This window comes from Eptatretus burgeri, chromosome 5, assembly GCF_056783735.1.
Source record: "Eptatretus burgeri isolate ZD-2024b chromosome 5, Ebu_testis_v1, whole genome shotgun sequence".
Classification (NCBI taxonomy): Eukaryota; Metazoa; Chordata; class Myxini; order Myxiniformes; family Myxinidae; genus Eptatretus; species Eptatretus burgeri.
In genome coordinates, this window is record NC_140965.1 from 101,554,712 (window position 1) to 101,581,400 (window position 26,689).

The following is a 26,689-nucleotide window of genomic DNA, read 5'->3' on the forward strand; positions in this document are numbered from 1 at the left end:
CACAGCTCCTACATCACACAAACAAGTGTGTTTAAAAACCGAATTGGACTCAGAGTGACACAGGCTCTTGGTGGCCTGTCTCTTTTGCAATGCCCTACCGTTACATTTTTTTATTTCCCGCTGCCCCGTGGTAGCAAACACACACCCATCACGTTGCAGAGCAACAACCCTGGGCGCTGCGCCGACCCTGACAGAGTCCGTCCTGAACAACTTGGGTACCGACACAACCTCTGACAACACCAGCTCACATACTACAATGGACGTGGACTTGCTATACAGCGCGAGCTCGGACCTGCACATCAGCAGTCTGGCCTTGCTCCCACCAAGAGCAGGCTCACCCATCACCCCACACATCGCAGGCTCGGGCACCTGGCTCGCCGGCTGAGGTTTGACCACCTGCACGTATTTCGCAGTCGGCATCGCATCACACCCTGTTTTTTTGTTCTCCCAATTCATTGACAATGGATGAGAAAGATCAGAGATAGAGGAGAGTGTACATTCATATTCGCTAACAACATGGTGCCAATTGTTTAGTTTGATAAACTCGATGGATGGAATGCTCTGCAAATATGTATGGCAAAGTGTCAGTCCAGAGGGAGGGGATTTTACAATTCATACTAAAATACACACATTCTGGGGGAATAATCCTGTTCAAAAGGATGTGTTCTTGGCTTGTGTTGGTAAAGCCTGAACATGTTAAGGGACCTCCTCACATGGTAGTGTCGCTGATTAAAAGTCTGATTCAAAACTTTAAAAATATATATATATTGTGTTTGGATCAAATGAGGTATTGATATGGATAGCAGAGAAAAATCCATAAAAATCTAAAACCATAATTATTAATTTATTGATGCTTCATATCTTCATAACTATCCTTGCCATGTCTACTTGTCAATTCATAATAGAAATGCAAACAATCCTGCTTTGTTCTTTAAATAAATACACTCTGGTACCTGTGTCATTGCAGTAGATCTCTGATTCCACAGCATTTGCAATATGGCAGAGTATTGCTAAACTCGCCATCTTGCATACAATGTCTCGCCTGTTCACATAATCTGCAGTGATTTCCATCACCCCCTCCTGTCGCAGTGTTGCTCGAAACTCTAAATTTAAGCTGATGTGGCAGATAATGACCATTGCAAGACGTTGGATGTCTCTGGTGTCCTATAACACAAAAATCATTCAAAACGAAATGCATTGAACACATTTCATTCAAAAAGTACACAAATTAAATAACGCTGTTTTAAACTGGGGTTGGAAAAAAAAAATTTTTTTTGAGTCAAAATTGTTTTCCACCAGAATTAAACAGAGAAATACTTCCATCCTTCTCACTGTAAATTCCATTTTGCAAAATTATGTGGGATACAATAATATATTTCCTGTAATAAGATGACTGGAAACATGTATAATATACAAAATTCAGATTAATTTCTATCCTGATAAACAATTTGTTTCGATTCACCAAATATATTTCACCAAATGCACCAAAAAATTGCTATTTAATTCTGACACCGAAGGTGAACAATGGTTATATGTTTTCATCCCTGTTTATTACTTGCGAAAATGAAGATTCGCAAGTAGAGGGAGTCCCCGATTTACAAACACAATGTGTTCCTGAAAATGTGTTCTTAAGCTGAAGGTTCAGAAACTGCATCCAGAAATCCCCTTTAAATACATGTAAAAGGTGATTAATGGGTTCCAGAACACAAATTCAACCCTATTGTTTTTTTTATATAAAACGTTATTAAATGTAATTTTAAAATAAAAAATTAATAAACTAATACTACAAATACAAACAGTAATAATAATAACTAGAAGCATGCTTTATAACTGCGAGCAGTTATGGCCAGGTACCAAGCTGCCCTGCTTTGATTGGACACCTGACCCATGACATCCTCTTTAGTGAACTGAATTCAGAATGGGTGGTCGATCACATCGTTAAAGGTTAACATTGATCAGATAAGGTTTTTGTTATTCAATGTGGCTGCGAGACCATTTGACCAATGATGTTGAAATTTTCAACCAATATTCCCCATGCAAAAGTCGATCAAAGTAAAAAAATTATTTATTTACCTGATGCTGCTTAACTTAATGATGTGAAACTTTGCAGTTATGATCCACTACCCTTGCTGCATATATTTTATTAACTCCTCCACCGAAGGTGGACAGAGGTTATATTTTCACTCCTGTCTGTCTGTGTTTGTTGGATTCACTAGATATCCCTTATTGTCGGGTTTTCCGTGTGTGTGTGTGTGTGTGTGTGTGTGTGTGTGTGTGTGTGTGTGTGTGTGTGTGTGTGTGTGTGTGTATCTGCAACGCGAAGCTCCACAGCACAAACGAGCAAACCGATTTCCATGAAACTTGGCGAACAGGTGCCATATGGGCTGGGAGTGTGCACGTTTGAGTTTCGTTGCTAAGCAACCACCCGTTGCTATGCAGCGGCCGAAAAACCGCGTTCACTATTTTCAATACTCGTCCTACAGTTTTGAATGTGGAGAAACAGACTTCGGAATTAAACACATCGAGATATTTAGAAAATTTTACTCAAGCCGATTTTTGATTTAGGTTTTATTTTTCAAATGGTAGTCCTTCAAAAATAGGGTGTCTATTTACCGTCATTTTTTATGAGGAGTGCCAGTTGGCAAAATATGCAATAGGAAAAATCTTGTCAGACAGAGGAACAATTGTATGTGAACCAATACATCTTGGCAATGAATCTTCGTCCTTGGATCGGTCAGAATGAAAAGCATCGTATCCAGCGCTTCGATCCGAGTGGATCCCTTGTCACCTACCGGCTTGTTTGTTTGTTTGTTTCTTACTTGCAAATTCGAAGATTTTTCAAGTATATTGGTCAGTCGATTTTGTTACTCTGTCTGTTTGTCAATCGCCTACAGGTCACAATTCTCAACCGATCGTCATGAAACTTTACCGAGTTGTGGAGGTAGTCTCAACTGAGAAGCCGATTGATTTTGAGGTCAAAGGTCAAATTTCTAAAATCGTTATTTTTCATCTGATTGACTTGAAATTTGAACAATATTTGCATATTGTGTCACTGAATTGGGAAACCAATTATTATTTTTGAGGTCAAGAGGTCAAACTTCTAAAATCATCTATTTTATCTGAAAAATCGTCAGTTTTCATCGGATTGACTTGAAAATTAAAGAGCAATTTAATAGTGTTTTATTGAATCGGAAAACAACTATTTTGAGACCAAAAGGTCAAATGTCTGTATGAACACAATCCTGCCGGATGTTGCGGTGGCAGAACAGGATGACACAGCCAATCAGTTTGTGAGCATCCTCACCCTCCAGGTGGCGCAGGTTGCCACGCGGGACGCCAAAGTCCAGGATCATCATACCATCCATGAGGTTAAAAGGGACAACTCGACCTTTATGCCTCTTGCCCTTCCAACATGGGGGTTCCCCCCTACTAGGTCAAACTCATGGTCAAACTTCTAATATCATCACTATTTATCTGAAAAAGAATAAATTTTGATCTGATTGACCTGTGCTTTGATTAAGATTGTCAATTTTAATCTTAATGAAATGGACAATTTGATGTATCCATGACAACCCTTGGAGAGGGGGGAGGGTAGATCCGCATCTGGACCTAAGAAATTTTTTCATGATTTTTCACCATTCAGAGATAGGGCCAAAAACGGCATGTAGCAGGATATCTCAAACAATTGAAGACGGATTTGGACGAAACTTGGTGGACAGGTTGGGTATGTAACAAGGAAGAGTTGACTTGATTTTGGTGAAGATATGAATCCGGATCAGAGAATTTTTAAAGTGATTCTTCACCATTAAGTGATAGGGCTAAAACGATAAATAGCACAATATCTCAAAAAGTTATCAACAGATTCGGAATAAACTTGGTGGATGCATTGGTGAGGTAACACAAACAAGCTAATTAAATTTTAGGTCAGGTCCGAAATCAGATCATGAATATCAGTGGGTTAAAAATGTTAACTAATCAACTTGGTGGAGGTATGCCCCCTCCGAGTGCCCTTCTAGTATTGTGCTGAAGCATGCTAAGCTCCTGCTTATATTATGCTTGCGCAAACTACGAGAATAAAATAACCCAACTACTATCCATCTACTCGCAGAAAAGAAGCATGCTAAGCTCTTGCTTATATTGTGCTGTAGCATTGCTGAAATTGTGCTGTAGCATCACTTGTATTGTGCTGTAGCATCACTTGTATTGTGCTGTAGCATTGACAAGCTAGCACTTGCTTGATGTTGCTTCTCTATGGCAGCCATCTGCCACAATGACAACCGTGGTCTTCCATGGGCATAAGAAACAAGCACGCCCCTTGTAGATCATTGGAATTGCCAGTGTCATGGGTGCTGGGCAACATACTCTACCAAGCAGCCAACGACTGCCCCTACACCATTAAAATTTTTTGCCACCCCTGTACGTTGTGTGTTGACCGTCCTCAATAGCGTTCCAGAACAATTCATGGAAACGCTTGAGGACACTTACTGGGTGGGTGGGACCCCCACCTGAGTGGGACATAACTGTCAGCCAGATGCTACAGCAGTTGGGTAATGAGGAAATCCAACAATTTCCAAACAGACACTTGGGTGCAGGCTCTCTTTGCTGACGTTGGTCCCACTGCTTGGGTTATCACCACTGATGTGCATTTTCCCAATGAGGCATAGACTATCCGAGATCGCAATGGTGTACTGATACAAGTGGAACACCCAGCTGAAGAACGGGATGGGCCGGCTGGGGCCAGCTGAGGCCAGCCATTCCCGACAGCATCCATACGAAGCAGCCTGCAGCCAAATACTGTGAATCCCACCTCCTCCCTTTGCCAGAGTGCGCAACTGTGGAACCATTAAAGAACTTGCAAACCTGGTACAGCAATTCCTACTGCCTTATCTCAGTTCCTGCACAGTTCATCTATCACATAATTAGCTGGCTTGGGTAGCCGTTCCAGCAATGACATATGCTATTACTTTGTGTTGAACATTATGGGAAATATTGGGATGCAGTGGGTACAACTAGGAAAAACAATGCCACCTAAAAGAGAACTGTCCTTGGACAAGATCTGTAAATACCCCACAACCCTGACTGAGCTAATAGCCAAAGCTCAGGGAATGATGGCAATGGGGCAAATACAACACCAGATCATGGACAGGCTGTACGATCTCTGTGATGTGCATGGCCTGCGGATGTGCAATGATGAGCATCGAATTACCACCATCGTTCCCGCTTGCTCCAAAGGAGCTACAGCTGCTGAAACAACCGCTGAAATTGCTGATGGAGTGCTCGGCAACAAGGAAGACTGAACGAAGGGGTGGAAACACAAACCCAGATCAAAGAGCACCTGGAAGTCCGACACAGCAGCATGCCGAGATGCTGAAGCAAGTGGAGGACAGTCCTGCTAGTAGGAGGGAACCCCCATGTTGGAAGGGCAAGAAGCATAAAGGTCGAGTTGTCCCTTTTAACCTCATGGATGGTAGGATGATCCTGGGCTTTGGCATCCCGCGTGGCAACCCGCGCCAACTGGAGGGTGAGGATGCTCACAAACTGATTGGCTGTGTCATCATGTTCTGTCACCGCAACATCTGGCAGAATTGTGTTCATACAGACATCCTGCTCTGCATCGAGTGTAATGGGGTGGTGTTGAATGCCGAAACATCGTAACGGTTGTTGGTGCCACCATGGGCGTCAAACCTGCAGGTCTCGGCCAAAGAGGTAAACCACTTCCTGGCACAGGACTGCCACAACATAATACAGGTAAATGATGGTATGATGGTCACCACATTCCTTACACTGGACTCACCCCCACAAGGGGCCCATCTGCTACCTGGCTTCAGTCAATGGTTATGAAGTCTCAACACTTTGCTGGATGGGTGGGCAGATATATGCTGAACTGATGTATGAGTTGCTTGCTGCAACTGACCCTGAATATACATTGGGCCTGAGTCTATGGTATAACCTCTTCTGCCCAAGTGATACCCGCACTGAATTGCCCACTTTTGACCCCAGCTTCTGCTACACAGTGGGCTTCCACCACCCCAATTTCCACCCCTTGCAACATGATTCACCTGGGATATGGAATATCCAGTCGGTGGATCTGGCCATCTGGGCCAAGCATTACAGTAGTAATAGGAGACTACTACCCACAAGGACAGCCACACCAAAGTTGGGCCATGTGGCAACCCTTCCTGACCAGCAGATGCTCACCCTGGCCACGCTGCAGGAATGCCTAATCTTGGACAGCCTATAAAAAATAACCTGTTATAGTAGCTCGGTCCATCTGGGTGGAGCATTTGCACATGCAAGCCGGAGTGGACGGGTGAGTACTTGGACCTGCTGTATAGGTCTACACTTCTGGACTATATGCGCTGACACATCTACTAACATCCTCCTCTGGCAGTTCAGGACAATATTAATTGGACCAATCGGATGGAATTCAATGGCTTGTGCATATATCTCACAGTCGTTCCAACAGTCGTTCTAACAGCTGCTGCAGGAGGAATTCCCAGCCCTCTTCCCACACTACACTGCATGCTTTGCAATTTACGAGAAGTATGTGAACACCATGGTGTGCCTGATACTCCAGATTCACCACTGCAGCAATAGCTGCTGGAACACATGCAGTGATGCCATGGTCCCCCATGCGCACAGTGCACTGCATTCCCTCCACAGCTATGGTGGCCAAGACTACGCCAACACATATCCTCTGCTATGAGGGCTGGAGGGTACTAAGCTTGCGCAATGTGCAGCTCGCTCCAAAGGAGTTACAGTCGCTAGTGTGGGACTATGTTGTGGCCCCCAAGTACGTCCTCATATACTGAACGGCCATAGGTCTCCCCCAGATGGCAGAGCACAGTGTGGCAGAATTAATGACTTGAAAATATATATACATGGTGACAAGCTTATGATCTCTATTGTTCTGAAAGTATAATGAGTAGTATTTATGGCACTGATTACGGCCGCAGTCGTCGGAACAACAGTTCCAGCAGTGATGAGCAAAACCTATCTGAATATGCAAAAAAAGACATACTGTATATGCAAACCCTTTCCAAACATGCAATAAAATCATACGTTGACAGAATGTTTAGCCGTTTGCAATCTGCCTTCACAAATCTGGTGAACACCCGAAAGCCAGTTATCACAATCTATGCAGAACAAAATGGACCCTTAACTTCTGGTAAATATGAGTGGCCCTTCAGAAATGGGGCTTTGCGTATGGTCCACTCTAATACTGGTGTTACCATGATGGCATCAGGCAGAGCACTTTGCATGGGACTGACTGCAATTGGAATTGGAGCCCAATCTGGGACATTTTCAGCATCTGGGTCAGCTAAAGTTATTTTGGTTGTCAATGGAACACCAAGAATACCCGACATCATGAATAAGCCCAAAAATAATCTCACTGGCATCACACCCTTTGAACCCACCACTGCTGACTCCAGCAACACAACCTTTGACATGCCCTTCGAGCTTTCTCTTGGAAACTGCATTAACTTCCAGTCAGGCAAGATTGTTCTGATGCCACTTGTGCTGTTGCTTCACTCCTAATTGAGCTTGAGTTGTAGTTGTTATACCCCAGAAATATAAAACGGCCTTGCTTTCAGAATCATAGGTCAGGTCAGGTCAGGTCAGGTATGGGAGCATGCGCCGGAGCAGCCTGTCGCTGCATCCGCTTTCCGCCGGTACTCCAGGGGCCTCAATCTGGCCATCCACCAGGCAGATGCCTGGCCCATCTCCATCTCTTTGAGATGCTGATCATCCTGCTGCAATGACAAGGGACGTGGTTGGCACATTGACATCCTCCACTCACGAGGCTCCCTTGCTGAGAGAATCTGGTGAGCAGGATCAGCATCAGGAAAATGAGCCACATGACCATACAGGTAACAAATCTCATCTGAGTCTATCTCAGCAACCACTAGTTAGACACAAAGTCTGACCAGAGATAGCCAAGGATTCTCCAAAGAGACTTGGTACTAAAGGAATGAAATCTACATCTCAGACCTCTGGTAAGAGTCCAAGTCTCGCATCCATAGAGCAAGACTAGAAGCATCAAGGACCTGAGGACTCAGACTTTTATCATCCTGCTTAGGTACCGACAGCACCACACCTCACAACGCACTGAATCCATGACTCCCCAGGCCTGACACAGACATCTATTGACCTCTGGCTCACATCCAGCAGAGACATGAATATCACTGCCATCTCTCGGTGACCTCAACATCCTCAGCACAAACAGGTACAGACAAGATAGCAGCATCCAATATGTCATTGAAAGCCTGGATCTTAGTTTTGACCCACAAAACTTGTAATCCCAGCGGCTCTGACTCCTCATTCAGCAACTTGAGGGCCCCAAAAAGGATATTCAGTGTCTCTGCAAAGATGACTGCATCATCTGCGAAATCAAGGTCAGAGATATTGACATTCCCAAACGATGCATCGCAGCTTGATCTCTCCGACATCCTCCCCAGAATACAGTCCGTACAAGTGCTGAATAGTGTGGGAGCCAGTACACACCCCTGATGAACTCCAATCACGACTGGAAATGAGTCAGAGATGGCATCACCACATCTCACAGCACTCTCAGTACAGGAGTGTAGGTCAGACATCATGTTGATCAGTTTTGTGACATCCTGTGAAGATCAAGAATCCTCTAGATGGTATTCCGATTCACCGAATTGAAGGGTTTGCAGAGATCAACATAGGCTGCAAGCAGCCCGTGCCAAAACTCTTGCCTGCATTTGGTGAGGATCCGAAAGGCAAGGATACGGTCAATCGTTGACCTCTTTGGTGTAAAGCCCATCCGCTCTGGGCGCTGGTGATCAAGCAGATGGTGGTGAACCCTATCAAAAATGATCTGAGCAAAGACCTTGACGGCACTGAGAGCACTGTCACCCCTCGGTTGTTGTTGCAGTCCTGGCGATCACCCTTCCCTTTCCAGAGGGACAAGAAGGCCCCTCTTACAATTAGTTGGGATGATGCCTGTGTTCCAGGCAGAACACAGAACTGCATGCAACGACATGAGTACAGCATTTCCACCAGCCTTGAGAAGTTCAGCATGGATGGCACAGATCCCATGAGCTTTACCCCCATTTCAACCGGTTCACCGCAGCCTGTGTTTCCACAAGGGAAGGTGGATCACAGTTGATTGGAGGGTCAGCAAACGTGATTGTAACAACCGACATCCAACTCAACAGCTGGTGGATCAGCCTGGTAGAGCCACTCAAAGTAATAGGCCCAGTGGGCCTTCACTTCCGACTCCTCTGTCAACAGCCCACCACCTTCCGCTCAAACTGCAATACACCGAGGGACAGGCTTCGATGAACGCAATGCATGAAATTCCCTGTAAGCAAGACGATAATCACTTGACCACAGGTGATGCTCTACCTCCTCGCAGATTCCTTGCACAAAAGCCTCCTTGTCCACCCTCAATGCACGCACAGTTTTATGCCACAGTTCCCTGACCAGCTCACCTCTGCCATTAAGCCTGGTACTGTGACTCTGGTCAATGGTATCCAATGTCCCTTGAGAGACAAAATTCTTCGTCCTACAGAGAGTTCCAAGACATCCACCGGCAACATCAAGGATGGTGGGCTTAAAGTCACACCAGAATTCTTCAGGACTCCACAAAGCACCCAGATCACCCAATTCCCCACACAGCCTGTTCACAAACTCATCAGCTACCCTCTCATCCTTGAGCTTGCCAACATCCAGCCTAGGCTGGGATGGTACCATTCTCCCGGATTTAAGTTGCAACTTCAGAGTTGCTACCACAAGCCCGTGTTCGGTATTGAGGAACTGAGCACTCCGGTGGACCCTGCAGTTCTGAATCATCTTGCAGTGACCATCAATGAGCAGCTGGTTATTCTCCTTTGCCACACCATCAGTGTTTGAATACCAAGTCCAGCAATGAGCCTGATGTGCTGAAACCATGAACCAGACACGCCAAGTACATGACTTCTTGCAAAGTCAAGGAACTTAGTGCTATTCTGTTTTACAGTTCTAGAACAATGGGGACCAACAAATGTCTCATAACAATCCCTATCAGTTCCAGTCGATGTATTGAAATACCCCAAGATGAGAAGAGTACCTTGCCTGGTGCACTGCTCAAGCACAGACTCGAGCATGGCATAGAATGCATCCTTCACAGTGAGATCACTCGCCTCAGTCGGAGCACATACAAAGCCCAGGGAAATGACTCCCAAAGAGTGACGAATCCTCAGTGTCATAATACTGTTGCGAATTCGCACCCGCCGGCGTGCGAACAGCCACGTAACTCGAATCGCGGCACGTCGCCCACCGGACGGACAATTCTGTCGTGACCCTCTCGGACTAACGCCGGGAGCAAGTCACGGGTGGGCCTTTCGGCCTCACCACGATCGTGCCAATCGGCCACCCGCGTGGGATAGGGTTGTTCGCCAAACTCGACCTACCTGAGTACCCACGCGGAGGGTAGACCGGCGATCGCACCTCGCCACAGGTCGACCCCGGACACGGGCCGCTTAAGCGACCCGTTCCGTACTATCGGGATAACCGAGCGGTGTTATCGTCGGCCTCGACGGTTCCAATTAATTATCGGGCGTATTAAGCCCACTACCAACCCTTTACATGAAGCAAGATGGAGATTCAATTAAAGAAAAGACGAAGCGAAACGGGAAAACAGTTCAACATAATGCACATTTATTCCACGGCACACGGAAAGCACACATATACAATTAAAACAATTATGCACCTAAAGCAATTGCAACAAAAGAAACACAACAATGCAGATCTACTACCGACTACGCGAGCACACGGCAACACTTAAACAATTCTACTTTGCAGACGGCACCAACAACACATTTACTCAAAAGTAAAAGAAAAGGCCACCCTCAAAGACAAGGGGGCAGACGGGGCCTGTGGGCCAATATTTGCGCGGGACCTGAAAGAGCAGTCAGGTCCGCGATACCGGGTGGATCCTACCCGTGTCTTTGTGATGAGCCGCAAATGTGGCAGCACGGCGGTGCCCCGACTTCGTGCTCCTTCGCGGGTTTCGTTGGCACTGCTTGGAGTGGGGTGCGAACGGGGCCCCCTTTTCGCAGTATCTCAGCGCGGGGGAAAAGGGGGGGGAATTGTTGATGCTCTGGGGAAAGAGTATAGCTGGCTTGCTTGGGTCCCGCGACGAGCGATTCCACCGCGACCTCGTCGCCGACCGCAGTCTTCCTTGCCTCGGACCCGAGCTCTTCGGTCTCTTCCCCAATTCTCCTCAGCCGACTGCAGCTAACCACCTGTATGCCCTCGCCTCCCGACTCCACTCCGCGCTCCAACCCGACTCTGCCCAAAACACTCTCCGCTCTTCTGAGGCCGACTCTGCCCAAACCAATTCGACCGAGACCGACTCGACCCAAACCGACTCGACCGAGACCGACTCTGCTAAAACTGACTGCTACGGATTCGCCCCGCGCTCGGCGCTTTATAGGCCGGCAGGAGAACCCATATGCAAATTTATGGATCAGAACGAGATCGGGGGTGGAGCCACGCTCGCCCATTGGACGGAGAAAAAGGGGCGTGAATCTCCCCTGATCTTCGAATTTGCATATCTCGATTTGACACCGACGCGCCTGAAGGTGGGGCCAAACCGCCCCGCGCTTGCTGATTGGACGGATCAGAAGTGGGCGTTTAGCATTCCTGATCCGAATTCTCCTCGGAAAGGCCGCATTTTGCACTCGCGGTTCAGCGCACACCTTGTACGAGCCCAGGACAGCCCGACGCTCGGTGCTCCCAGGTGGTGCGGGAATGGCCACAGAAGGAGGAGAGGTGAAGGTGGTGGAGGGTTTATGGTGGTGGTTTATGGCCATGGTGCCGTTTGGAATGGCGGTGATGCGATGTTTGCGGGAGCGAGTTGTGAAGGTAAAGATCGTGGCTGTTGGCGTTGTTGTTGTTGTGAAGCGGCGTTGTGGTTGGTGGTTGTTGTGTGATGGCGGTTGAGACGTGGTTGGTTCAAAATAAAGATAGAACAGAAAAACGACTATCTCAAAGGGTCGCAGCCCAAATGAATCACATTTATTCCCTCTAAACAACGGGTTTGGGGCTAACTACACATGTACTTACAGAAATATCTCACCTACGGGACCTGAATGGTGGTTTGCAAATTTCCTCAACCGCAACAATACGCTCGTTGACTGGTGTTACCTCAATTATCATTGGATTCAGCTTATTGGACACAGCAACAGCAACTCCTTGGGCATGGTAACCATAATCGTGACCAGACCAATAATGGGTGTAACCAACTGGCATGATCTCGCCACTATCCGGTGTCTGAACATAAAAGAGTGCTACAATACCGATGTTTAAATGCTTGAGCTCAGATGATAACAGAGACCCTCTTTTAGGGATGGGACATTCCAGGCACCCACCCAAAGTAACGACCTCAGGTTAACCCAAAGAGACCTCTGTCTGGTGGACGACACCTCAGCACCAATCCACTACACATCACCGCAATCTGACCCAGGAAGTTTACCTCGTGTTTTTCCTCTTATCATCAAGGAATGGGGAGTCCCAAAGGCTTTGCCCCAATCCTGTCATCTGGTGAGCTGCCCTGCGAAGGGCAGCAGCACAGGAGGTACTCCCACGAAATGGGTTTTCAGATTTCTTTGTGCTTGTGGGTTTTGCGGAATGAAGTGTTTTACGGTGGCCAGAGTGCAAATCCTGTCACTGACCTCCGAGAAAAGACATAACCCTAACTGCAGGACGACATCCGCAGACACAGTTTGGCATTAGATTTGGATGGCCGTTGGCTCACGAGGAGCTCCTCCGCCCTTTGACAGGTTTTGTTTTTAATCCTGCTGAGTGTCCATATCCGTACACCCTCCTCACGAGGAAAACTGGCGGTGGAGTCTGTTTAGTTGCCAACAACCCGACCATGAAACATGTTAGTACAGGTTTACATGGTATCTGTGGTAAGACACAGATCTAATCTGGCCTGACCTGACAATCAGGTGCATATTTGTGTAATGTTGTTAACAATGGGAAGCAATTGTGAGGGGAAGATAGAGAGTTGGGGGTGAGGGTGCATGGAGTTGGAGAGGAAGATTGAGGCTTTTGGAAAGGGGGGGGTAGCGTTTGTTAATCCCTGTCAAGCATTTGACTCAGTGAATCGGCATGCCCTCTGGAGGATTCTTGGTCTTCGTGGGGTGCCACCAAAACTGATCGATCTGATGCCTGAACTCTACTCTGGTACTGAGAGTGCTGTGAGATGTGGTGGTACCATCTCTGACTTATTTCCAGTTGTTGCTGGAGTTTGTTCGGGGTGTGTACTGGACCCCACACTTTTCAGCACTTGTCTGGACTGGATTCTGGGGAGCATGTTGGAGAAATCAATGTGCAATGCATCGTTTGGGAATATCAAGATCTCTGAGCTTGATTTCACAGATGATGCAGTCATCTTTGCGGACACTCTAGATAGCCTTTTGGGGGCCCTCGAGGTGCTGAATGAGGAGTCGGAGCCACTGGGATTATGGGTTTCCTGGGGCAAAACTAAGATCCAGGCTTTCAATGACATCTTGGATGCTGCTGTCCTGTCTGTACCTGTTTGTGGTGAGGATATGGAGGTCGTGGAGAGATTCACTTACCTTGGCAGTGATATTCGTGTCTCTGCTGGCTGTGAGCCAGAGGTCAACAGACGTCTGGGATTGGCCTGGGGAGTCATGGATTCACTGGATCATGGGGTGTGGCACTGTCGGTACCTATGCGGTAGGACAAAAGTCTGAGTCTTCAGGTACTTGGTGCTTCCAGTCTTGCTCTATGTGTGTGAGACTTGGACTCTGGCCAGGGATCTGAGATGGAGACCTAATTCCTTTGGTATTAGGTCTCTTCGGAGAATCCTTGGCTCTCGCTGGTCGGACTTTCTGTCCAACGAGCAGGTTGCAGAGAGAGACTCAAATTAGATTTGTTACCTGCAAAGTCCATGAGCACCAGCCATAGCTGTATGGACTTGTGGCTCGTTTTCCTGACGCTGATCCTGCTCACCAGATTATCTCAGCGAGGGAGCCTCGTGAGTGGAGGAGGTCAATGGGCCGACCACGTGCCTCGTGGTTGCAGTCGGTTGATCAGCATCTCAAGGAGATGGGGATGGGCCAGGCATCTGCCTGGGGCATGGCCAGATTGAGGCCCCTGGAGTACCGGCGGAAAGTGGGTGCAGCGACGTGCTGCTCTGGCGCATGCTCCCATACCTCACCTGACTTGGTTGGGGGGGAAGGGGTTGAGGACTTGGGGTTGTAATGAGGGTTGAGTATTTGTGGTTTTGGGTAGTTGAGGACTTGATGAAGAAAGGGGGAGGGGATGACAGAGTTTGGTAGGGGGAGGGTGGGCAGAGAGGGGATAGAGTTTGAATTGAGGAGTTTGAGATTTTTGAGGGGGGAGGATTGAGGCTCTGACGTCATGCACAGTCCATCCTTGGCACACGAGCTTCTAACCACTTACAATTTTTCATCTACAGTCTGATGGAGTACTGCTCCCCCCTTTGGTATGGTGTTCCTGCCTCACACCTAGCTTGACTTCACGCTGTGGTTAAAAAAGTCTTTTTCGGATAATTGGTATCTCCGCGTAATGAAGCCGAGTCTTTGGGTCTCTCACCGGAGGTAGGTTGGCGGTCTTTCTGTCTTCCAACATCTCCTCTCCGGCTTTGCCCCCCACCCCCCCTGCCCTGTCTGTGATCTGTCCCCTTATATTTCCTCAGGTCGCTCAAGGTCTGCCAAAAAACCCCTTCTGGTGAAACTGCCAAAATCAAGAATCACTGCTCACCTTCACTCTTTCATTCCCCTTTTTTTTTTACCACCTCTGGAACAAACTCCAAAAACTCTCTTCAATCGCACTCCTCCCTCCAAGTCTTAAAAACAGCTGTTCACCACCATCTCTTATCTTCTCCCACCCAAAATCTTGATCTTTTCTACCTACACTAATCCACCCCAAACCCACCTCCTTCAAATTCCCCGTTTTCCTTTCTGAAAGTCCCTGTAGTACTTTCCCCGTGTACCCCATCTTGGTTATGCCGTGTACACCACCCTATCCCTCTCACTGCAACAATATTCCTATTGTCTTTGTTCCCCACGATTTTGTGCTACCCTCTTCTACCCTTGTTATGTTTCTATGTATCAGCTTTGACACGGGCATCAGCTTGGTATAGGAAAAAACAAAACAACAAAAAAAAACAGACATTGGGTTGGGAGGGGGTTTGAAGATTTGGAGGGGGAGGGGAGGACAGAGTTTTGGTGTGGTGGTAGTGGGTGCAGAGATAGGACAGATTTGGGAGGGGTTGAGGAATGAGGATTGGTGTGTGTGTGTGTGTGTGTGTGTGTGTGTGTGTGTGTGTGTGTGTGTGTGTGTGTGTGTGTGTGTGTGTGTGTGTGTGTGTGTGTGTGTGTGTGTGTGTGTGTGTGTGTGTGTGTGTGTGGAGGAGGGGAGGGGTGGGGATTGGAGACATGAAGTCATATTTTACATTACTCAAAATTTCCATCGGGTGGGTCGCAGATAGTCCCGTTGGGTATTTTGGGTTCTCCAGGGTCTTTTATGTCCTCTCATTATTTTGGGTCCTCGGGTCATTTGGATCCGCTGGGTCTTTAGGGTCTTCGAGGTCTTTTGTATTTTTGGGGACTTTTCAGTCTTTTGGGTCTTCGGGGTATTTTTGGTCTTTTGAGTCAAGAAAATACAAGTAAATCAGACACAAGTGGAGGCCATTCAGCCCATCATTCCTGTGCGACAAACACCACACTAATTTATCAACACAAGATCCGAAGAAGAAAATGCAAAATTAATAGATTTATTTTTCTGTGGTTTTGTGGGTTATTTATTTATTTATTTATTATAAGTTTTTGTTTGTATTTTTTTTGTTTTTTTTTATTGTTATTTTGCACTTTTTTTGTATTTTTTTTCTTCTCCTCAGAGGAGGGAGCATGGGATTGGTTAAAAAACACATCAACCACACAACACCCCTTGACGAAACCCCCACCAACAACACTCCTCACACATGCACACAATCACCCATCAATGCTCAAACCACCGAAAAGTCCAGCCAACATCCCTATTCCCCTCTATCTCCACAACTTCCAGGTACCTATCTAATTCCAATTTAAACTTATCTGCTGTTTCTGCTGCCACTTCCTTTCCAGGGAGGCCATTCCATGCATTAACTACTCTCTGAGTAAAAGTCCCCCTGCCTTAATACCGTCTTAACTCTCCTCTTCCTTACTCTCAGGCTATGGCCCCTGTTCCAATCACTGTCTATTCTTTTGAAGATGGGAAAAAATCTGCACTTATTTTATCTATACCTTACATTATCTTTAAGATTTCTATCATATCTCCAAATAACCGTCTCCTTTCTAATGTATAAAGCCTTGTCTCCTTCAGCTGCTCCTCATAGCTAAGTCTATCTGGGCCCGGAATCAATCTAGTAGTCCTGCGCTGAACACTCTCCATGGCATCTATGTCCTTCCGGAACTGTGTTGACCAAAATTGCACACAATATTCGAGATGTGGCCCTCACTAAATTCCTGTGCAATGTTAACACCACGTCTTTTGATTTATAAATGATCCCCCTCCTTATACAACCTAAAACCCTATTTGCTTTACCTACAGCTGCAGGGTACTGTGCTTCTTGCTTACCTCCCATATCTATTACCACCCCAGATCCTTCTCCTGTGTGACACGCTCCAAAATTACCCCTTGCATCCTCTAATCTCTATTTTTATTGTTCTTTCCCATCCCCAACACCTTACACTTGCTCAGGTTAAATTCCATCCATCTTTGCCCAATCTATGCAAGTATTAATACTTTCCTGAATCTGATCACCACCCCCTCTGCTATCCACCTTACCTCCAAGCTTTGTGTCATATGCAAATTTGGAAAGCTTACTCTTCACCCCACTATCCAAATCATCGCTATAAATGATGAATAGTAATGGTCCAAGTACTCATCCCTGGGGTACCCCAATACTTACATCCTCCCAGAAAGACATCCTCCTGCTCACAGCCACTCTTTGCTTCCCATCACTAAGCCAGTTTGCAAACCAATTCGTTACGTGACCAACCACTCCAGAAGCCCTCACTTTGGCTAACAACCTCTGATGTGGTACCTTATCAAATGCTTTCATAAAATCTAGATATACTTTGTCCACTGCCTTTCCCCCATCCACCCAATCAGACACTGCTTCATAGAACGCTAAAAGATTTATAAAACAGGAACTACCTTTGGTAAACCCATGCTGACTCCCTTTAATTAGTTTGTATTTATTCAAATGGTTCCTCATCTGGTCCTCAATTAATGTCTCCAACACCTTCCCCACAACTGAAGTCAAACTAATAGGTCTATAGTTTCCCAATTGTTCTCTGGATCCTTTCTTAAATAATGGTATTACATTTGCTACTCTCCAATCCTCCGGTACCTGTCCTGACTCCAGTGAACTGTTGAAAATATTCATTAACATCTCGCTTTCCTGCTCAGGCACCTCCATCAATACTCTCAGGTGCCTATTATCTGGCCCCGGAGCCTTATCTACTCTTAGATTACCTCGCTGTTCCTTTACTTCCTCCACTCCAACCTGGATCTTCTGTAAAAGCCCTTCCTCACATCCTTGATAGATATTCTCAGCTATTGGCAATTCTTCTGACTCTTCTTGTGTAAAAGTTTAAGCAAAATATCTGTTTAATAAGGCTGTCATCTCACTTTCATCACTAACCACTCTCCGGGTGCTATTCCTCAATGGGCCCACACTGGTCCGAACCTGTTCTTTTCCCCTGATATTCTTAAAGAAAGCCTTGCTGTTATGTTTAATATTGTTAGCAATGTCCTTCTCATACTCTCTTTTGGATTACCGAGTTATTTTCTTCACTTGCCTCTGTTTACTTCGATAGTGACATAAATCTAACTCCAGTCCTGTTATTTTAAACCTAATAAATGCCTTTTACTTCTCCTTAATAGCGTTCCTTATCTCACTGCTCAACCACCCTGGTCTCTTTCTACTTCTAGTTTTACACCTCATTGGAATGTACTAACTCTGCACTCTACACATTTGCTCCTTTAAGGTTTCCCATTTATCTGATGCTGATTGTCCTGTTGTTAGAGTCTCCCAATCTGCATCACCCAATTCTATACTCATTCCCTCAAGGTTTGCCTTCCTGAAATCCAATAGCCTTTCCCTACTATCCTGAACTGTAACTCTTAACAGAGTTTTTGCACACACAATGTTATGGTCAAAGTCATCGGGGTCTTTGGGTTATTTTTCGGTCTGTGGGGTCTTTTTGTTCTTTTTGGTATTTCTGGTGTGTTAGGTCTTTTGGGTCTTCAGTGTCTTTTGGGTCTTTGATGGTCTTTTGGGTATTTAAGGATCTTCAGCGTCTTTTCACCTTTTGGGTCTTTTGGGTCCTTCACATATTTTGGGTCTTCTGGGTCTTTTAGGTCTTTTAGAGTCTTCTGTGTCTTCAGGGTCTTTTAAGTCTTCAAGGGTCTTCAGCACATTTTGGGTCTTTCTGGTGTTCAGGGTCTTTGGAGTCCTTAAGGGTCTTCAGGTTCTTTACAGTCTTTTGGGTCTTCACAGTTGTTTGGGTCTTTTGGGTCTCCGGGGTTGTTTGGGTCTTTTGGGTCTCCGGGGTTGTTTGGGTCTTTGGGGCTGTTTGGGTTTTTTGTGTGTTTGAGGTATTTTGGGTCCTTTAGGTCTTTTGGGTCTTAAGGGTCATTTATGTCCTCAGGGTCATTTAGTTCCTCAAGGTCGTTTGCATCTTTTGGGTTCTCAGGGGGTGGGGTCTTATGGGTCCTCTGGGTACTTTAGGTTAAGTATTTCAGGTTACAATTGTGGGTGACGTCAGGTTAGTTGTCCAACCAATGGGTGAAGAGTGGACATACACACCTCCTCTTCTCTTCTTCTTCTTTCGGCTGCTCTCGTTCGGGGTCGCCACAGCGGATCGGATCATCCGTATGATCCGCATAGTGATTTGGCACATGTTTTACGCCGGATGCCCTTCCTGACGCAACCCTGGTCGCCTCTTACGACACAGGGATATGGTACACCTATTTTAACCGGGGTATACACCGGCCCAGTACACTGGTACTCATTTCGCCGACCTCGGAAGGATGACAGGCTGAGTCAACCCCCTGGTGTATTAATTCAGTAGCCCAACGGGGCTTGAACTCAGGACCTTTTGGATCCCAAGCCGCTGCCCTAACCACTGCACCAACACCATGCTTGAAGAGTGGACATACACACATACATACATAATCACATATACTTGCTCCATTATATATAGATTATTAACCCTACCTTATAATAATTATTAGCCTCCGTTGGACTGAGTCCCAAACGGGGGCTTATGGATTTGGTGTCGATTTTCATGCCCATGCGTGTGTCTGTGCATAAGCAACCATATCTCTGACATGTATGGGCCGATTTTATTCACACTTGGCAAAAAGACAACAGTAGGGTAAGAATACTGATTCTGGCTCACTTTGCCCCATGTAAATGAATGGGGGATTTTCAGCGATTTATATTTTTTTCCCTAAAAATAAATCCCCTTTTTATCCCAAGGTATATTTATTTGTCTCCCCTTTTAACTTGGAGGTTGAACCTCATTGAATTGAACACCTGGGGGTTGAACAGCTCACTCATTGAACCTATAAAGATTTGTTCATTCTCAAATTCCTTCAATAGTTTAATTTTCTTTGCACAATAATCCCCATCTAAAATATTGACAAACAAAACATTTGAATCTTTATATTTTTTAAGATACCCCATTTGTGCCATTACGAAATGATAAACTTCTCTTAATGCTCTTGTTTGACCACCTCCTGAGCCACATATCATTTTGAGATTATAGTAAATTGTTTTTTCATTGTTCAATTGATAACCATCAAAGTTTTCAGTCCATTCAAGGATATTCATTTTTTTCTTTACATCCTCTAACTTACTAGTTTTTAAATTAATTCGCTTATTTGTTTTATTTACCTTTGTTTTAGTTATTTTTTCAATAAGACTTATTTGATATTTTTCACATTCATTATGTTTTCCATTTATATACCAAGACTGAGATTTTCTCCACTCTTTAGTTTGATTAATACTTGGTTTAACCATTTATATATTGTGAAAAAACGCGGCGGTAGCCCTTAAAAACCCTAACCCATCTTCCCATCGTTAAAACATAATCTATTTTATACACTCTATCATACAATATCCATATGGAACACAATCTATTCCATTATCTAAAATAAATCTCTTATCATCAAAGGCTCCTAATGCCTTTTTATTTACTTCTTCACTATATATGTTATGTTTATAACTTCTTATTGTATTCATTTTCCTATATTCTTCTTTCTTATTCATCAAACAATTATAATAATTTCTAAAAAGTTATTGATTTCTTTATTACATATTTCTTTATTCCCTTTAACCTCTTATCAATCTGTTCACCATACTTATAAGCATATGCCTTTGCTCTCAATCCAATAAACTCACTCATTACTTTTCCACCCAACTCATCCTTAAACTTACCAATAACCTTTTCATTCTTTTTGGAAAATAACTCACTCTTCTTGCTGAAATTACTTGTATCATATACTCCAATATTTTTCTTCATATCTTCATAAACATCATCAGTTTTTATATCTAGGATAAAACTATCAGTATCCATATACAACAATGAAACATTTTCACCATACTCTTTCTTTAAGTCATTATACAAATAATCATACATCAATATCTTTGATAAATCAAGAACTGCTGTTCCAATATAAATTGGTTTATCCATTACAATACTTTCCTTTTTCATATGAATTGCAGAAAAGTTCTCTGAAAAAACCTCTTCTCTCTCAAAACTTGGTTTATTTATCAATCTCGAAGCTTCTTTCCAAGATGTTGCGAATCTAATGTTTTGCCTGTTTCTAACATTTTCCATAGTCTTTCCAAATACAGCATTATTCATTAATTTATAAAAGTCCCCTTCAAATTTTACTTTTGTATTTGCTCTCATATCTGTATTGAATTGAATATACTTTTTCACCCAAGGACTTTGTTTAAATTTTAAAACTCTATGAATTTTAGCTACTCTCAATCCTTCTCTCAAAAACTGTTTTAAGCTTCTCTGATGCAAAACATATCCCTCTTTATCATAGAATGTTGTTAATAACTTTTCTGTTGATTTACCTTTAATATTAAAACTTTTATGATAATCACTTAACCATTCTTTCTTTGGAGTTTCTTTCTCACATGCAAAAGGAAGATCTTTATGCTTATTATGAAGATCACTCGGGTACCTCAAATCAACTTCAAAATAATAACCTTCTTCTTCGTCATTCAATTCCTCTTGAGAAGAAATAACAATATTCATCAAAGCCTTTTCATAATTCTTTTCTTCCACCCACTCTAATTTACCATAAGGTAGAGATTGAGACATTGCCCATCCATACAAATTATTAGCATCAAAATACATCAAATAATTACTATCTTTTTCACTATCATAATTTGGGAGATATTTATTATTTGCTTTAGCATATCTTTTTGAACATACTTGTGATATTCCACCTCTCTTGGACTTCTCAATCATCAAAAGCATATCCACATCACTGATTAAATCTATATCTTGTTTTGTCATTTTCAACATTGCACTCCAAGCTAAACCAGGAGCTGTGAAATAGTGGGCAGGATCTAATCCATAACAATTTTTATTATGACAGAGTGATCTAAAAGCTTCAAACACATCAGCTAACAATAAAACATCTGTTTTTAGATATAAATCGTGATATTCTCCAAGGTTCTTTATCTTAAATATTTTCCATATTTCTTGTGCGTGTTTATATTCCTTATCACTTATCTCTTCTTCATAAAGGTTATTATAGAAACTTTCTTTTGAAGGAAGTTGTGTTTCTTTAAATCTCATAAATGAATCCATATAATCATAAGGATAAATTCCCTTACTTGTAAGAATTTTCTCTTTACTTTGAATTTCATTCCTTGTTTGAATTTCCTCTCTCGTAAGAATTCCTTCTTTAATCAGAATTTCATCTTTAATCTGAATTTCCTCTTTAGTGAGAATTTCCTCTTTTGGAAAGAATGAATTAAGATTTGGAAAAGAGTCTGTGGAGCTTAGATTTGATGCGAGGTAGGCTAGTGGTGTTCCCATAAACTTGTAAGAATCTAAAAACCTAATACGAGTTAAAGGTTTTGTGAATATCATTTTTGAAAATGAAATATACTTTTGACTTGTGTTTGTTATAGCAGAAATATTCCCTGGTGTTTTTGAAAGTTCATTTATAAATAGATGTGTATCATAGTTGGCGCTGTTGTGAAGAAAGACTGGAATAAAAGAAGGTAATTTATAATTAAGATTACAACAGGAATGAGCGGGACCTCTATATTTACCAGTAAGATGACAATGGTCTCTAACTTTAAACTCCTTAATTTCCCCCTCACAAATATGACAGATATTGTTCATTCTAAATTCTAATTTTTCTTCTTTGGTTAATTTCATCGGTTCATTTGTTTCTTTCATTAATTTAGTGAGTCTTATACAATCCTTTTCTAATCGTTTTACAAACTCTTGTGAAGCATTTTTTCCACGATAATGTTCAAGTTTGTTATACTTTTCTCCAACAGATGATTTGATATAATAACAAAAACCACAAGGAATATGTTTTTGATATTTATTTGTATATGGTTCTTTTGGATTAGGAGAAGCAGTATTTATCTTTTTAAGGATACATTCAAAATCAGCGTATATCACAAATGGGTGCATGATAGATTTATTATAATCTTCAAAATAAATCTTTTCACCAGGTTTAGGCATTGTAATTACAGCTGATTTATGATTTCTACAATATTTTGAATGTTGTTCTAATCGTTCTTTTGTATGAAATGAATTAAGACATCGCTTACAAGGATATATTTTGTTTGCTGTTCTGAATACCTGAGAAGAGATTAATCTTGATAAATTATTGATGTATGTGTAATGTGAATTCTTTCCAACACTAAAATATAAAAGGTCAATGTGTGTTTCTTCATTTTTATAGTTGTTTGAAATTTTTAATATTTGAACTTTGTTTGTATCCGTTAATCCATATACATTAATAGAAAGATTATTCTTTTTCTCAAATTTAGGAATATCTGTTAATGGCATTGGGAATTTAAAATCTTTAATGTCCAAGGTATTCTCATATTTCATATATTGTTTTACTCTTTCTGAATTACATTTTGGTGGATGTAAGTGAGCAAGAACAGACCAGAGAAAACATTTATTATCATTGTTCTTAATATTAACAACTGCCTTCTTTAGTTTTATTTCTTTTGGTAATTCAATATAAGAAGAAGCTTTAAGAGGGTTTGATTTTAGAATGTGTATATCTAAAAAGATGATTTTTTAATATTGAATCCACTTCCTACCACTGTATTATCAACATCCTCCTCTTGTCTTGATAGTTCTTCATAAACCCCACTATTCAAAAAATCTTGAAATGATGTTATAAAATGAAGATCTGTTCTCATATAAGGAGTTTGTTCTTCATCTTGTCTTTTCATATTCATTTTCACTCCCATATAAAACTTTAAAGTTTTTATTTCTTTTAATGTCTTTTTAATAAATTTTTCAACATCGGGTTTCACTATTTCAATTGATTCAGCTATTGATGATGGACTGGGTTCTCCAAATTGAAAAATCCTTATTTTTATATGCCCTTTAAATGCCTCATCAGTGTTTTTAATATAATAGTCTCCCTTTACTTTAAACTCATTTTTCTTGTGTTTTTGTGATTGAAGATGTTGATTATAACTACTCTTCAAAACATCCTTTGAACAGATATCACAATGTTTTCTTTCCAACTCAAGAGGAGATATTTGATGAAATAGATTAAATGTGTGTTTGTTGGTTCGGAGGTGTTTTCTATAATGTTTATATTCGTGATTACAAACATCGCAGTACGTTGTATTCACCATATTTATAGAATAAAACTTTGCTTAAACTAAAATTTTCTTGATGAAAATTTCGTTTAATTTATAGGTGAATCTGTGCTTAAAAACATTTTATCCTCCAACTTTTTCACTTAATAAATACAATGTTTCAAGACACAAAAGACAAGTTTCAATCAATCTCTTCATCTGTTAAAGATACTGAGAAATATGTCAAGGATGTAAAATTGAACAAAGATAAATATAACAACTATTGGATAAAAACTATTATGGTAAATAATATGAGTTCTTCAATTTCCTTCAGTGGAAGGGCTTTTAGTATACCTGGTAGAACATCAATTAAAGTATCTCTAACAAAAGTTTCTCCTCTCCTTCTAGTAATATATTCAAAACTAGAAAAAGCAATGAAACAAGAAAAAGTATCAAAGAACAAAAACCTTATGGATGAAGCTTTAGAAAGAAAAGATAAGACCATCTGTAATATGCAAGGAGAAATTTGTATTTTTTTCAACAACCCTAAAGATGTAAATCTTGATGAAATAAAGGATGTTAATATATCAGGTGAAATGACATTTCGTTCAATAGTAGTTAACGATAATTTTAAAATTACCTTTAATATAAAAAATGTTGTCGTTGAATCTGATAATGAAAAAAGTATATCGATATCGATGGTAATATACAACTGAAAGTATAGATGAATTTCAGTTTAAGTAAAGTTTTACTTTATAAATATGCTAGACTTTCCTGATTCTCCATATGACAAATTTGAGAATTGTCCTGCGTGTGAAAGACAGGGATTAAACACAGAGTCAAAAGCCTATAAACAATGTATATTCTGTGATTATCTTCTAATTAATGATAATAAAAAATATAAAAAGGAAAATAATTCTTTTAGATTTACACCAAAAATGAATTACTTTACAAGATTGATTAGAGAAATGAATGTAAAGTATGAGGATGATAACACACCTTTCCTTACAAGGGAAGAAACTGAACGTATAAGAGAAATGTTCAAAGGATTGTTGTTGTATATTATTCATGGATGTAATTTTCAGGGAAATATCAACACAAGATATTGTATAAATAAAATAATGGATTATCTTGAAATTAAACCTGAACTTAGGATAAAATATAGAGTTTCTAAAAAGCCAATAATAAATTAAATAACCTGTTTTTCAAATATATAAATGAATGATTTTTTACCTATTTGGGAAAATAAGATAAAATTTAACAACCATAAAAATCTCCCAAATTCATTAAGATGTCTCATAGTTGGTTCAAGTGGATGTGGAAAAACCTGCTTACTTTTAAAAATGCTCCTCACTCCCAACTTTTTAGATTATGATAATTTAATAATTTTCACAAAGTCGAGTTTTCAACCAGAGTATCAACTACTCTCACAAGGTTTTAATGCTGGTCTTCAAAAAGAAGATATAATAGGTTTATTTAAACGTCAAAAAAACCTAAATGATTATAACATTGAAGATATAATTCAACTATTTTGTGATACACAGAGATGTAAAAAGAAATCAAATCTTATAACTTGTATTCTTAGTGATAATACGGATGATATACCGTCTCCCCAAGATTTGGATAAATCAAAAAGAACCTCGTTATCTTTGATGATTGTGTTAATGAGAGAAACCAAACGGTAATGGACAGCTACTACACAAGAGGGAGACATTCTTCTTGTAATTGTATTTATCTTAGTCAATCGTACTTTCAACTTCCTCGTCGTTCCATCAGAAACAATGCTAATACTTTTATTTTATTCAAGTTAAATTCAATAGATATCAATAATTTTTGGAGAGATAATTGTTCTACATTATGTAGTAAAAAGAAATTTGAGGATTATATGAAGCACACGACTGAAAAATATAAATATATTGTTGTGAAACAAGATGAGATATTAAGGGATATATTTTTTGTTTTATAAACAATTACATATATAAATGACAACTATTATTATAAATCTTGTGGGTAAATCTGCTTCTGGAAAAAACTTTCATAAATCAAGGTTCTTGTGTAGTACAAATGAGAATATTGTAAATTTACTTAAAAAACACCCCGTGATACGCATTGTATCAACAACAACTAGAGCAATAAGACCTGGAGAAGTAAAAGGTGAAGATTATCACTATATTTCAGTGGAGGAACATATGCGATTGAGGAATGAAGGACAAATATTTGAGGAGGTTTCTCTTGGTACAACAAAATATTCACATTGTAAGAGTGAGTTAAAGAAACTAAAATCTGGTGGTGTTGGGATATTAGAAACTAATCCAGAAGGAACGAGACAAATTATTAAATATCTGAGCGGAGTGAAGATTTTATCATTCGGTTTTGATGTTGATGAAGAAACTCAACACAAACGTATGAAAAGCAGAGATGCAAGGATTAGTGAAGAAGAAATTACAACTCGCATTAATGTTAATAAAGAATTTGATGAAATATTTAAAGAAAAGGATTTATTTGAACACATCTACTTGAATGATGAAGAAAAGGAAAATTTCCCTGTTGATCTTTACAATTCATTAAATGATATTTTACAATAAATAAATGGATACAAAAGAAAGAGCAAGAAGATTTAAGGAACATCAAGAGTTGGTTTCAAAAGTTGTAAAACAACAGGAAGACATAAAGAAGAAACGCAGACAGAAACTAACGGGCGAAGAAGCATTTGAAAAAAAACAAGAGAAATTTTTTAAACCACTTTTAAAAACTTCCCAAGAAAAATGAAAGATGTTTCCACAGTTCCCACAGTAGAATATACTCCTAGAAAGC

At 41.5% G+C, this 26,689-nt stretch overlaps 1 protein-coding gene across 1 annotated transcript in view; it reads right to left on the reverse strand.

Moving 5' to 3' along the window:
* LOC147027070 (uncharacterized) overlaps positions 1-26,689 on the reverse strand; it is a 207,244-nt gene that overhangs the window by 75,925 nt on the left and 104,630 nt on the right. Inside the window, exon 7 of the mRNA XM_085883226.1 lies at positions 954-1,164. Within this exon, the coding sequence (XP_085739352.1) occupies positions 954-1,164 (211 nt within the window). The remainder of the gene's footprint in view (positions 1-953; positions 1,165-26,689) is intronic.